Source organism: Delphinapterus leucas, chromosome 8 (genome assembly GCF_059928025.1).
Source record: "Delphinapterus leucas isolate spDelLeu-1000000601 "Yukka" chromosome 8, BTC_Dleu_Yukka2, whole genome shotgun sequence".
In the NCBI taxonomy this organism is placed as follows: Eukaryota; Metazoa; Chordata; class Mammalia; order Artiodactyla; family Monodontidae; genus Delphinapterus; species Delphinapterus leucas.
The window spans coordinates 67,385,910-67,400,000 of record NC_143136.1 but is presented as its reverse complement, the minus strand read 5'-3'; the positions used below and the strand labels follow the sequence as shown (position 1 = coordinate 67,400,000).

At 40.6% G+C, this 14,091-nt stretch overlaps 1 protein-coding gene across 5 annotated transcripts in view; it reads right to left on the bottom strand.

The window, feature by feature from the left end:
• Window positions 1-13,476, bottom strand: part of GRB14 (growth factor receptor bound protein 14) — a 129,245-nt gene extending 115,769 nt beyond the window's left edge. For 3 of the 5 annotated variants that reach the window (XM_089916748.1, XM_089916746.1, XM_089916745.1), the window contains exons 1-2: window positions 13,145-13,475; window positions 11,755-11,887 (exon numbers count right to left, since the gene is read on the bottom strand). In XM_089916748.1, the coding sequence (XP_089772874.1) occupies window positions 11,755-11,887; window positions 13,145-13,335 (324 nt within the window). In that variant the 5' untranslated portion in view covers window positions 13,336-13,475. Of the gene's footprint in view, window positions 1-11,754; window positions 11,888-13,144 lie in introns of all 5 variants that reach the window. The other 2 variants (XM_089916747.1, XM_022569908.3) reach the window with 2 other exon arrangements.
• Between the last annotated feature and the right edge of the window lie 615 nt (window positions 13,477-14,091).

Sequence of the window (14,091 nt, the reverse complement as noted above, 5' to 3'; positions counted from 1 at the left end):
CCTAGGCTCCAAGTCAGCTTCCCAGAGAACTTCCCTCACCCACAGCACTAACCTATATATAACATCAGATGTTTGTAGGCGCATTTTTTTTTCAGCTGTGGATGTGTCTCAAGTGGTGAGAATAGTGGAAAATACATCACAAAAGGCCATTTTCAGCATTCAGTGTTTCCCACTGGTGCGCTACCTGCTTTGTTCTTAGGAAACTCTCCCTCAAAGGCTACATATGTTTGACAACAGTCAGTAGAGGGAAGAACTGAAGTCAGTAAATGAACATTGAAAAATGAAAAATGAAAATTGTCATTACTCCCATCACATCATCATATATCTGAATTCAGAATGTTTCAACACTAGCCAAAATCCTTATTTCTAACTATGTCTTCCCTTAACAGAAATATAAGGCATAAGAAGACAGGAACCCCTTCTGATTCATGGTACTTTGATTAATCATTAAAGGAAGCCTTCCCTGTGTGTGATGCCCTAGAGGTTTACATGTCCCGGGGTAATGCACCAAGTGAGAAGGTTACTGTGAACACAGGTGGGTTTTAGGACAAAGTACAAATGGAAGATGAGGATCTGAAAACTGGTTATCTTAAATATTTGAGTTTGTAAATCTCTTGGAAAGTCTTCATGTATATCCATGGTGTATATGTCTCCCCATTTCTAAAGCATGAGCACTGGCCTAAATCATTTACCAATGACGTTAACAGGTAACAATTAAAACATTTGCTTAACATCTACTCCTTGCTCTAAGAGACCCGTATTATAAACCCAATTGATATTCCACTTAATTTTTTTCTAAATGTGTGGATTTTTAACACTATACGCTGGAAGTATAACAATTCACCATGCACTTTTCACTTACAATTCCATTAGATAAGAATAATGATTAAAATCAGAAATACATCCGTTAATGTCATTGCACATAATCAAAATTTCCTATGCGTGTAACGGAAGCAAAAGACATATACTGCTAAAATCTCACTGGTCCAGGAGCCTAGTATATAACTTTGTTTTTGTTAATAGAATCTTTTCACAAAATTAGAAATATGTTTTAAAATTTGATGAAGAGGAAGAAGATGATTAATCATGATTAGAATAAATATGTCAAAATATAATTTGTTAAATTGGTTTTAACTACTTATCTTCATTAATCCATTTACTCATTAATTCTTTTAAGGAAAGAACCCAAGAACAACAAAACCAAAGTATTTTATTTGGAAAGAAAAACAGCAATTAGAGCAAATAAATAAATGAGACAATTCAGATTATGGTAAGTACAACCAAGGAAATATACTAGGAAATGTGATAGGATGGAAAAAAAAGAAAAAACTGTGTAGACGGATACTTTAGTCAAAAAAGGCCTCCTTGATGAGATGATCTTATGCTGATATCTAAAGAATAAAGAAGAGTCAGCTTTGTAAAGAACCAGGAAAAAAGGTTCCAGATGGAGGAAACAGCCAAGCTCAAGGCTCTGAGGTAGAAAAAAGCTTGCCAAGTTCACATTCAGGGAGGACTGTCCTTCTACTGTGGCTGGGGTATAACGAATAAAGAGTAGAATGCAAGTACAGTTTAAGACATAGACAGAAGCCAAACCACATAGAATCCTGTAGGCCAAGGTAGAATTTTGAATTTTATCCTAAGCTATCAAAAAGTTTTCAACTAGGGAGTGAGATAATGTGATCTACATTTCTAAAAGTGCATTTCTAGCAAGTGTATGAAAAATGGACCAAAATAAGCTAAAGTATCAATAGAAGCAAGGAGGCCATTTATAAGGTACCTAAATATCAGAAGACAGTAGCTCAAGTTGGGATGGTAGCGGTGGAGACGGAGAGAAGTTTATGGATTCAAGTATATTGTGATGAAAGATGTAGCAGTACTTGACAGAAGGCCAGAAAGAGGACTCCTTGGTTTTTGGCTTGAGTGATCAAGTGGGTGACTTGAGCCATCAAATGGATGACTTGAGCAAGAGATTTTTAGAGAAGGACTTAGAAGCTATAACTACCTCAAACCCTGTAAGCCAAGCACAACCAGGTGCATACTGAACCTATGCCAGCCTCCGATGTTCATATCTAATCTCATACCCTTATTTCTAAGTTTAAATACAGTTTCACCACCCAACCTGGCCCCTCCCAGATACAATACTTTTTCTGACTCTCTATTATTTGGACCTAGACTTTGATGCACAATTTCGAGTTTAACTAGCCCCTTCCTGCCCACATCATCTCCATAAAGGTGGCTCCTGTGCACCTTGCCCCATGGCACCCAAATGTTCTCTTCATCAATGGAGGTGTGGTAACCATGTGAGAAGATCTGAACAAAGACTGAGAGGGAACTGCTGGGGCCAATGGGACCAAAAAAGCCTCCCGTCTACTACGGAATCATTAGTACTTCAACAGCCATTAGAATCACTTGCTTTAGGAATAGAATAAAATTGTAGCACTCTCAGGCCCAGAAAGTGTGGTTAATAGGCTCATATCACATGACTCAGCAGTGGCAGGACCATATTAAAAACTAAGTTTGTGGATTCCTAGTCCAACATCTTTCAATTACATCATATGGCCCCACATCTTTCCATAGAAACTGTATTAAAAAACTGGCACACAGGATGTTGTAAATCTACCATCTGGGGGAGCTATCGTGGGTTAAAAAAACTTTTACTGCCTGCCCTAACAACCTAACCACCACATCTAACATTACATCTATGGAAAAATACATGTGAATCAACAACCAACTTAAAAAGGATCTTTTGGAACAGACAGAAGCGTTTGTAAACTAGTTAAGAATGTTAATCCTCCCGTTTGTGTTTATTTTCTCTGTGGCTTTAAAAACTACTCAATGAGTGGAAGCAAAGGGGAGGACAAGAAGTAAAAGATGCTCTCCCTATGTCAGCTCACCCATTTGTCTTCTAAACTGATTCTGGAAGCTTCCCTTCCGCTCCCTTTCATTGGCAAAGACTTGTGGCCATTTCCTAGGTTCTCCATTGAGCCATCCCTTACCTAGAGTACCAAAAGGACAATTCCCAAGTCTGCTTATCCTTACTCAAATCAGTGTTTATTGGAGTTTATTACTGTGCCCTATAAGCTGACATGATTCAAAGCAACAACCATAAAACTGCAGAAAGCTTTTTTATATTAAGATCCACATTTATATTGAACCATGAATGACTCCAATTTTCCTTCTCCTGATAGAACATAATATATGCCCCTAGGGAAAAACCAACCAGAAGCTGAGCTTTCAAAGAAGTAAAAAATAAAAGTTATGTTGCAGATAAAGGTTGGACTGCAAGTGTATCCTGCAAATTAACTAAAAATTAGAGGCAACCTTCAAACTGGAAATAAAACCTTGATGAGCAGAAGATCTGCTAGGCGAGTTAAGTTTTAAAATAGGAAGAGACAGCTGTCTCTGTTACAGACAAAGGTAACTAGCATGAAGTAGGGAGGATCCTGAGTTGATAGCTCCTGTCATCAGAGGCTAAGGGACCTCAATAAGATGCAGGCTCAGGACAAGGACCAAGGAAGATGACCATCACTGTAGGGTGGCATCAACTGAAACCACTGTCAAATAAATGCCCTTCACGTGAATTAAATGCTTTGAGGCAAAGGAGTTGGATACTGTGAACTGTGGAGGCTAAGTCAGCCAAATTAATCAGTGGGTTACCATGTATCATTCATATATTATAAGAATTTGTTTGTATGTCAACTGTTTTTTGCTTCAGCTTTTTTTCCCTAGGGTACTAGTTGTCCATTGTTTCTTCCCCACCTCCATACATCATACCTACTGAACTCGCACTTCCTACTCACAGAATTTGTTCCATAACGCTTGCTGAGTGAGCATCGGTCCAGGTCCCTGTGTCCCCTTGGCCAAAGCTGATTGAATAAGAGCGGAACACACTGGGCTAACAGCTCTCTCCAAAGATAGATTCCAGTCAGTTACCACATGCTAAACCAGTAATAGGAGGAGATATTTATTCCAACCAGGGTGGCCACTGGGGGCCACAGGCAGTGACATACAATCAAGACAAGCAAGACTGTAGAGAAATGTCAGAGGATGAAATGGATTTAGAAAAAGAAGCAGAGACTACGTGCTGTTTTTATGGGAAAACAAAAGAGAGAGAGTGGAGAAAGTGTCTTATATTTTCTGCAAATATATGAAATTTACGTTTCATTTTACATTATATAGGATTTTGTAAAATGGCCAAGGGGACCTAAATACAATTGATATGCTGTTTACATAAATTTAAATTGCCAAAGACCTAATTTAAAAAGATTTTGAAACATAACCAGCTTGTAATTTGAGGATTTCATGTATCATTCCAACTAAGACAATTTGATTATGAATGATTTTAAATGATACCAAGAAATTTTTATTTTTGTTAGGGAATAATGGCATGTTGGTTAAATGAAAAAATGTACTTTTCAGCAATGCATACAAAACTAGGTAGGGATTCAGTGACAGGATGTCCAGGTTTTACTTTTTTTTAAGTAATTTATTTATTGTACTTCAACAAATACAATAAAAATTTCAAAAAGGAATAGATGAAGTAAATGAGACAAAATCTTGATAAATGCTGAATCTGGAAAACGAGAATATGAGGGCATAGTTCATTGCTTTCTACTTCTGTGTATATTGGAGAAATGAGTATTTGAGTTTGGATAATGCAGCAGCCACACAAGAACCACACATACAAGTTTCGCACGGTACAAATTAAGATTGTTACTGACATCATGAAGGAATGACATCAGAGGCTGTTTAGTTTGGGGACAGAGATGAACTTATTTTTTGATAGTACCTGACATGTGAGATGAAAACGAAATCAAAGGCAGAGCATGTGGAAAATAATTTCTTAATTATTTGGAGGATAGTTTTTACTTTCCTGAGATATACAAAAAGGTTTAACTCAATACGGAATAAACCAAAACCAGTGTGGTGAGGGGCAAACACATTCAGAAATGACATTCTTTTTTATCTCCCTTTGCCTAAACTGTGGAAGCATGGGCAAATCACTTCCTGTTTATGTACTTTAAAAAAATAATCTTAAAATGTGGATGACAGACCCACTTCCTGGCTTTAGTGTGACTGTGGACTGTAAACTACACACAAAATCTGGTTATTAATAAAACTAATAAACCTTACTTGTTGATAGATCAATTATTTGATAGATTTTTCATATCAATTTTAGGGAGAAGATAGAAGAAAGCTAGAGGAAAAAAACACAAAGAGACAGTTATATTTGAGGAAGGAAAAAAAAAAAAAAGGAATCCAGGTCCTTAGGTGGAAATTATCAAATGGCATTTGTTGCCTCTGCTTTTGTATTATGGGCAGAGTTGTAACTAACAACAATTGATATAGGTTTATTACTGTGCTACTCTTATGGTTCTCAATTTCTGTGGAAATTATACCTTCCTAAGAAAGGGCCATCAAAGCCTCAAGAAATCCAATTTTCATACCTCAACATAATAAAGGCCATATATGACAAACCCACAACCAACATCATTCTCAATGGTGAAAAACTGAAACCATTTCCTCTAAGATCAGGAAAATGACAAGGCTGTGCACTCTCACCACTATTATTCAACATAGTTTTAGAAGTTTTAGCCACAGCAATCAAAGAAGAAAAAGAAATATAAGGAATCCAAATTGGAAAAGAAGTAAAGCTGTCACTGTTTGCAGATGACATGATACTATACATAGAGAATCCTAAAGATGCTACCAGAAAACTACTAGAGCTAATCTATGAATTTGGTAAAGTAGCAGGATACAAAATTAACGCACAGAAATCTCTTGCATTCCTATACACTAATGATGAAAACACTGAAAGAGAAATTAAGGAAACACTACCATTTACCACTGCAACAAAAAGAATAAAATACCTAGGAATAAACCTACCTAAGGAGACAAAAGACCTGTATGCAGAAAACTATAAGACACTGATGAAAGAAATTAAAGATGATACAAACAGATGGAGAGATACACCATGTTCTCGGATTGGAAGAATCAACATTGTGAAAGTGACTATACTACCCAAAGCAATCTACAGATTCAATGCAATCCCTATCAAACTACCAATGGCATTTTTCACAGAACTAGAGCAAAAAATTTCACAATTTGTATGGAAACACAAAAGACCCCGAATAGCCAAAGAAATCTTGAGAAAGAAAAATGGCGCTGCAGGAATCAGGCTCCTGGACTTCAGACTATACTACAAAGCTACAGTAATCAAGACAGTATGGTACTGGCCCAGAAACAGAAATACTGATCAATGGAACAGGATAGAAAGCCCAGAGATAAACCCATGCACATATGGTCACCTTATTTTTGATAAAGGAGGCAAGATTACACAATGGAGAAAAGACAGCCTCTTCAATAAGTGATGCTGGGAAAACTGGACAGCTACATGTAAAAGAATGAAATTAGAACACTCCCTAACACCATACACAAAAATAAACTCAAAATGGATTAAAGACCTAAATGTAAGACCAGACACTATGAAACTCTGAGGGGAAAACATAGGCATAAGACATAAGTCACAGCAAGATCCTTTTTGACCCACCTCCTAGAGAAATGGAAATAAAACAAAAACAAACAAATGGGACGTAATGAAACTTAAAAGCTTTTGCACAGCAAAGGAAACCATAAACAAGACGAAAAGACAACCCTCAGAATGGGAGAAAATATTTGCAAATGAAGCAACTGACAAAGGATTAATCTCCAAAATTTACAAGCAGCTCATGCAGCTTGTAATCAAAACAACAAACAACCCAATCCAAAAATGGGCAGAAGACCTAAACAGACATTTCTCCAAAGAAGATATACAGATTGCCAACAAACACATGAAAGGATGCTCAACATCACTAATCATTAGAGAAATGCAAATCAAAACTACAATGAGGGGGCTTCCCTGGTGGTGCAGTGGTTGAGAGTCTGCCTGCCGATGCAGGGGACGCGGGTTCATGCCCCAGTCCAGGAGGATCCCACATGCCGCGGAGCAGCTGGGCCCGTGAGCCATGGCCACTGAGCCTGTGCATCCGGACCCTGTGCTCCGCAGTGGGAGAGGCCACAGCAGTGAGAGGCCCGCGTACAGCAAAAAAAAAAAAAAAAAAACTACAATGAGGTATCACCTCACATTAGTCAGAATGGCCATCAACAAAAAATCTACAAACAATAAATGCTGGAGAGGGTGTGGAGAAAAGGGAACCCTGTTGCACTGTTGGTGGGAATGTAAATTGATACAGCCACTATGGAGAACAGTATGGAGGTTCCTTAACAAGCTAATAATAGAAATACCATACAACCCAGCAATCCCACTACTGGGCATATACCCTAAGAAAACCATAATTCAAAAAGAGTCAAGTACCACAATGTTCATTGCAGCTCTATTTACAATAGCCAGGACATGGAAGCAACCTAAGTGTCCATCGACAGATGAATGGATAAAGAAGATGTGGCATATATATACAATGGAATATTACTCAGCCATAAAAAGAAACGAAACTGAGTTATTTGTAGTGAGGTGGATGGACCTAGAGTCTGTCACACAGAGTGAAGTAAGTCAGAAAGAGAAAAACAAATACCGTATGCTAACACATATATATGTAATCTAAAAAAAAAAAAATGGTTCTGAAGAAACTAGGGGCAGGACAGGAATAAAGACGCAGATGTAGAGAATGGACTTGAGGACATGGGGAGGGGGAAGGGTAAGCTGGGACAAAGCGAGAGAGTGGCATGGACATATATACACTAACAAATGTAAAACAGATAGCTAGTGGGAAGCAGCCGCATAGCATAGGGAGATCAGCTTGGTGCTTTGTGACCACCTAGAGGGGTGGGATAGGGAGGGTAGGAGGGAGACGCAAGAGGGAGGAGATGTGGGGATATATGTATACATATAGCTGATTCGCTGTGTTATACAGCAGAAACTAACACAACATTGTAAAGCAATTATACTCCAGTAAAGATGTTAAAAATAAATAAGTCATGGGGATGTAATGCACAGCATGGTGACTATAGTTAATAATACTATATTGTATATTTGAAAGTTGCTAAAAGAGTAGATCTTAAAAGTTCTCATCACCAGAAAAAAAAATTTGTAACTACGTATGGATAGATGTTAACTAGACTTATTGTGATCATTTCAGAATATATACAAATATCAAATCATTATCTTGTACACCTGAAATTAATATAATGTTATATCTCACTTTATATATCTCAATTTAAAAATAATTTTAATAGAAATTTTAAAAATTAAAAAAAAAAGAAATCTGATTTTCAGGTCCTAGCTGTGACACCATCAGCCACATAGCATTTCTTAGCCTCAACTTACTCATCTGTAAAAGAAGAGTGCTTCACCTAGATCATCTCAAAGATCTCTTCCAGCTTGAACATTCCATGACACACTGTTTTTCACAGGTGATTTTTTATCTTTAAAATCTTCAGTAGCTTTATTTTGAATTAGTTATCCTACATAAATCCTGGAAAGCAATTAAGCAGAGCTACTACACAAACTGAGTCCAAGCACAAAAATAACCTGGGGGGAGACAAACTCGAGAAAAGAACTGATTCTTTTGCAAGGGGTAAATATATCTTATTCTTTCTCCTTCTTCAAATAATAAGTGCTAAAGCATGATTTCCTGGTAAATTTCAATCAGAAAAAAAAGTAAGACACCTAAATTCATAGGTTAAGTCACTTTTCATATAAAGTTTAAATTGCAGGTAACTTTTCTGAACCATGTATATGGAACATACACTTTAAATCTGCTTCATTGATAAACACAAAGAAATATGCTTTAAAAACATATCTGGTCAGTACTATTAAAAAAAAGTGGGGAGAGGGAATAAAGAATCCAGATTTTATCTCAATCTAGTTCTTATTTTAAAATAAAAATACTGCAAGCATACAGTATTGTATACTTTGAGACATTTTATTTGTAAAAAGAGATAAAGCATATCTTATTTGCAGCTTCAATGCATTTTACCACTCATGCGTTATGGAGACATCTCAAATTGTAAAAAAAAAAAAAATTTATGGCCTGTAAAATGATTTTTGACTGTGGTTTTGAAAGGCCACATGAAATTTAACGTTTCCAGTCTGGATTCTTTCAAACTTTCTGGTCATTTATTTATAGGTAACAAGTGCAATTCTTCACTTTTTCTATGGGGAGAAAAGAATTGCTAAAATGACTGGAATGGTTAAACAAAACAAATGAAAGAGAGACTATAAAGAAATGAGACATCGTCTCCTATAATGTTTCAGTCATAAATAATAGTCAATAGAAACCTAGCACATATAGTCATTTACCTCATCTCAGCCAAAGGTCAGAGATAATTGGGCCTGAAATATCATCTTGTAAAAGGGTGATCTGTGTCACAAAGACACTGAACTTGGGAGAATTACTGAGAGTCATCTGTTCCCAAAACCTCCCTCATTCCAAAGAACTGAGCATATACAAAGGAATAAAAACAAAGGATCAGTTCTAAATGCAAAGTCCAGGTGGGGAAAAGGGAACATAAAAGAATGCAAAAAGGAACCTTCCTCTTCCCCAACTCTGGGATAACCTTCTCTTCATGGGGACCCCCAACCTTTGGGCCAAGGAAGACAGAGGGAGCAGGAAAGGCACTTCTCAGGTGGAAACACCCCTTTGGGACTGGTCTCCAGGAGTCAGGCCAGAACTCTGCTCCTGCAACAGCACAGCCGTCTGTGTGGGCGCAGTGCTCTCTGAAAAGGTCACCGTGGAAACAGGACACAAGGCCGAAGCAGGAAACTGGTCAGAGTCAAGGGTAGCATAGCACCCTTTTCCCATGTTGCCGATTTGCTAAACCTGATCTGAAGAAATGTTATTCCCCAAGATCAGACGTCTTACTCTAGGCTGATGACTACCCATACTTAGGCCACAACCTTTACTTGACCCTAACACTCACACCCACTCTCTTTCTCGTGTTTCTCCCTCTATTAACTCAAGCATAAAACATTCTCTCCCTATTCAAAACAAACGCTGCCCCTTGGACACATCTGGTAGATGAGGCATTCTCCCAGTGCTCATTCACAAAATTAAAGTCGGAGTAGACCCCATCCTCTCTCCTTCCTCTGTTCAACTCCTAAGTCTTAACCCAACCCCGAATCAAAGTCACACCTTGATAAACACCCTTCGAATGGCATTTTTGCCCAGCTCAGTGCCTCAGTGCCTAGGATGGTGCAAGGAACATAGCAGGCCCTCCATAAATAGGGAAACAATGTATTAAATTCCCCAAATGCCTATTACGCCATCATGAGATATTTCCTTTTCCCGTTCTGGATCATAGGGACAGTCCAGAATCAATCTTTTCCACCACCATAACGCACAGACAAATCTATCATCTACATTCCCATCTTATATCTTAACCCCAAAGCCAAGCTCTTAAAAGGCCCAGACATTTCAGCAGGGCTGTTTTTTCCTTGGGCTCTGTCTTTACAGCTCTTGAAAGAGTCTCCTCCTTGATCATCTCCCCATCCAAAGTCTCAGTCCCACATACTGAAGGACTTGCCTCCCCCATCAAAGACTCTAATTCAGAACATACCTCTGCTCTGGGAATATTTACTCCCACTTTCTCCAATCCTTATCCAAAAAGCACATGTACCAATTAAACTGCAAACCCCTCCCTCCCCCCCAAAAAACAAGTATATAAGCCTTATTATACCAGACATCCATCAAAATACAACATCCCATGGAATGCTTCTCTACTGTCTCTATTATTACTGTATGTTATCAAGAATTCATCTATTTCCTGGGGCATTTCCTTCATTCCTAAAACTATAAACACACATTATTAAACCCATCACAGGTAGTAAAAGTGCTGAAAAAACAAAAGAGAACAACAGATGGGGGAAAATAATTGACTGTCTTCTCCTCTCTGTTCATTATCCCTCTCCTTGTTGCAAGCATCTATTTAAATTTATTGTTTCTACCCTTGCAAGAACAAAGTACATTTTACATAGTGAAGCTTCTCTTTGTTTTGTTGATTCAAAATTGGGAGAAAGCGTATTCAAAAGAGATGGGATTATACTAGGATACACTAATTTTTTTTTCAAAAACTGTATAATTGTTTTGGATCTCCCCATAGTTGCTTGGTCCTTGATGTTTAATTTGCTCAAGTCAGTCCCAAAATAGAAACTTGAAAAGAAAGAAAATCATAAAAATTAAGTTCATAAGCTAATCATCACTTATAAGTCATCTGCCTTCTGCAGCCAGTAGCCTCCAAACTGAGGAATTCGCTGAAATGAAAGAAAACCTGCGGAGTCCGAAACTCCTATTACCTGTCACCACAGTTCACCATTATCACTTTCCTTTAGTAAATAACATTGGCTTGGGTTGAAAAGGTGAAAGATTAAAGAAGGTATTAAAAGAACCAGTCAATCCCCTTATCACCCCAACACCACTGCCAGCCCTTCCAATTTCTGACTTAAAATCGTTCAGCTGTTATCATATATAATTCTCCCACCTACAATGTGAATAATAATAGCTCCCAGGCTCTGTACTTTACATATATTCTTTCATTTAACGCATCCCAAAAGCCTGACATGTAAGTTTTAAAGTTCCCATTATACAGATGTGAAAACTGAGACCCTGAAGGAAACTAATGGCTACGAACTATATCAGTCAATAGAGTTATTTAAAATAGGCCATGCTAATACTTTGTTAATAGTGTAAGAGTATCTTAAAGACTAAATGGATGTAGAACTCCTAAGATTTTTGAATTAGAACACTTTTAAATGCATACCTGTTTTTTCCTTGAATTTGCTTTGGGAAACAGGCCTGCTGACAACACAGATGTAAATGGAGAGCAGCATAGCTCAGGAAAAGGGTTTGGAATAGATGGCATTTCCAGAACATCAAGATCTTTCTTTTTTCTCCTACACCAAGAGAACATAGAATGTAATTTACATAAAACAGAATGTAAAATATAATTGCTGTCAGGATTAAAAAGTTAAGGCCAGCATGCACCACTCTGTGACAACACTAATATTATATAAAGTATATGGCAAAGGTCTGTGGTGTACTTTCTATGGGTCAAAATAAGTTAGTTAATTGATATAAATCAATCTTCTTTTGTATTCCTTTTTTGGGGGCCTTTAAAAAAAAATCACCAGGCCTGGAAACCCCATTTCCAGCACTTCTGATAATTTTCCTGAAGCTGAAATACAGACTGCACAATTATTGATGCAAAAATCATCCTGAGGAGCTAGACATTGTTTTGCATCCACTAAATTGACAAAGTCTATAAACATTTACTGAATTCATCCCTATGCTATTTTACTAATCACTTTTGGAAGTTATGGTTTATTAATTATAGCGGTGGTTCATTGCACTTCAAATTTCATTCACAATGTTGCCCACACACAGTCTGTTGATTTTTCAAGTGCTTATAGATACTAAACTGCAAGGCAGTGTTTTTGAGAAGGTTAAGTGAATAGAACTTGCTAGTGTTAATGTACTCGAGTCCACTGCGGAGTAATTTTAACTTCAGTGAAGTTGAAGCACTTTGAAAATCTGAAGAAGAAAAAAAAAAAGTACCACTTAAATGTATGAATATAAAGGACTACAGATTTTTGTATTGTTGCATCCTTTTTCTTTCCTGAAGTATGTGCGAAATTGTGAACTCTACAGGCACTTAGTGCTGAATGCTATGGAGACTGGGAAACCTTTTAAAGCCTCTATTCTTTCCTGCTGAACAGCAAGACTGCTCAAATGTCAATCCGTGCTTTGCCTCTCCAGGGTCGCTGTAAGACTCTATGTGGGAGGTGAACTCATTTATTCTATGATTTTTTAAATATATGAAAGAAAAGGATTTTTTTTTTTTAATGCAGGACCACGAAGCAAGAAGGAAGGGGGTTGGCCAGCCTGGGGCTCGGCCTCCTATTTCACACCGACGGGCAGAGGCGAGAGAGATCCGAAGCTCTCAATGAAACGGTGATGCTATTTATAAGGCGCCGAGAGATCGCAATGTCCTGCTGATCCGGTAGGAGCCAGCTCAAAGGCAATTGTCTTCAGAGAGTTTCACAAACTTGGCCCCGCTCTGGGCACATGGCTTGCCCCCTAGGACCGCCTCCTCACCCCTTCGCCGGCTGCCAACCCAGGACACTCCCCCGCGCCCTCCGAGGGCTGCCTACCTGTCTGCAGCACAGCCGCGGGTCCCGTCCGGAAGGGGCAGGAGCGCCCGCGCGTGCAGCCAGGGTGCCGGCACCAGGTCGCGGGCGTCGCCCCTCCCCTGGGCAGCGCCGCACACCTGGGCGGCCAGTGGCGAGTCCCGGGCAGCCGCCCGACCCGCGGCGCTCTGCCCATCTTGCAGGGAAGTGGTCATTGTCGCCGGCCGGGAAGCTCGGGCGTCATGGGAGACCCGGCGCGTGGGGAGAAGGAGGTCGGGCGGCGGGAGGCGAGGTGCCGGCTCGGCAGCCCGAGCACGCTGCAGGTGCGGTGGCCTCGCTGCCTGCGCTCCGGGCCGGGGCGGCTCAGACGCTCGGCCGGGCGGTAGGCGAGGCGGCGGGGGAGGGGAGGGGGCGGAGGAGGAGGGTGGGGAGAGGGGAGGAGCGGCCGGTGGGTGGGGGCCGCGGGCGGCGGGGCGAGGCGCAGTGGGGGCGGGGAGGGCGCCGGGCGGACCCCGCTCGGGGTCTGGGGCGCTGGGGGGCGCTGGCTCGGAGCCCGCGCCACCCGCGCGGGGCCCTGGCTACCGGCGCCCGAGGTCCGCGCCACCGCCTTCCCAGGTGGGCGCCCGAGCGCGAGGCTGAGCCCGAGGTCGGGGCGGGCCCGCGCCGCGGGAGGTGGGACCCGTGTGAGCCGGCGCTCGCGCAGGGCTGGCCTGGCCGACCGCGGGCGGAGCAGGGGTCTGGGCAGCCCTGACCCCCAGACTCTTTCATTCTTCCTGCTCTGCTGTGTGAGATCACCTAAGCTGTCGCCGGGCCGCCATGACAGGCCCCACCGTGCCTGGAGGCCAGGGGACCAGGGGGCCAGGTTTGTCCCAGTCTTTACCCCACGTGCCTCTTCTTCCTTCCACTCCGCAGCTAAACACACGGGCGTGGGGAAGGGGTGGACGGGGACCAGGGAGTACAATCAGTGTAGA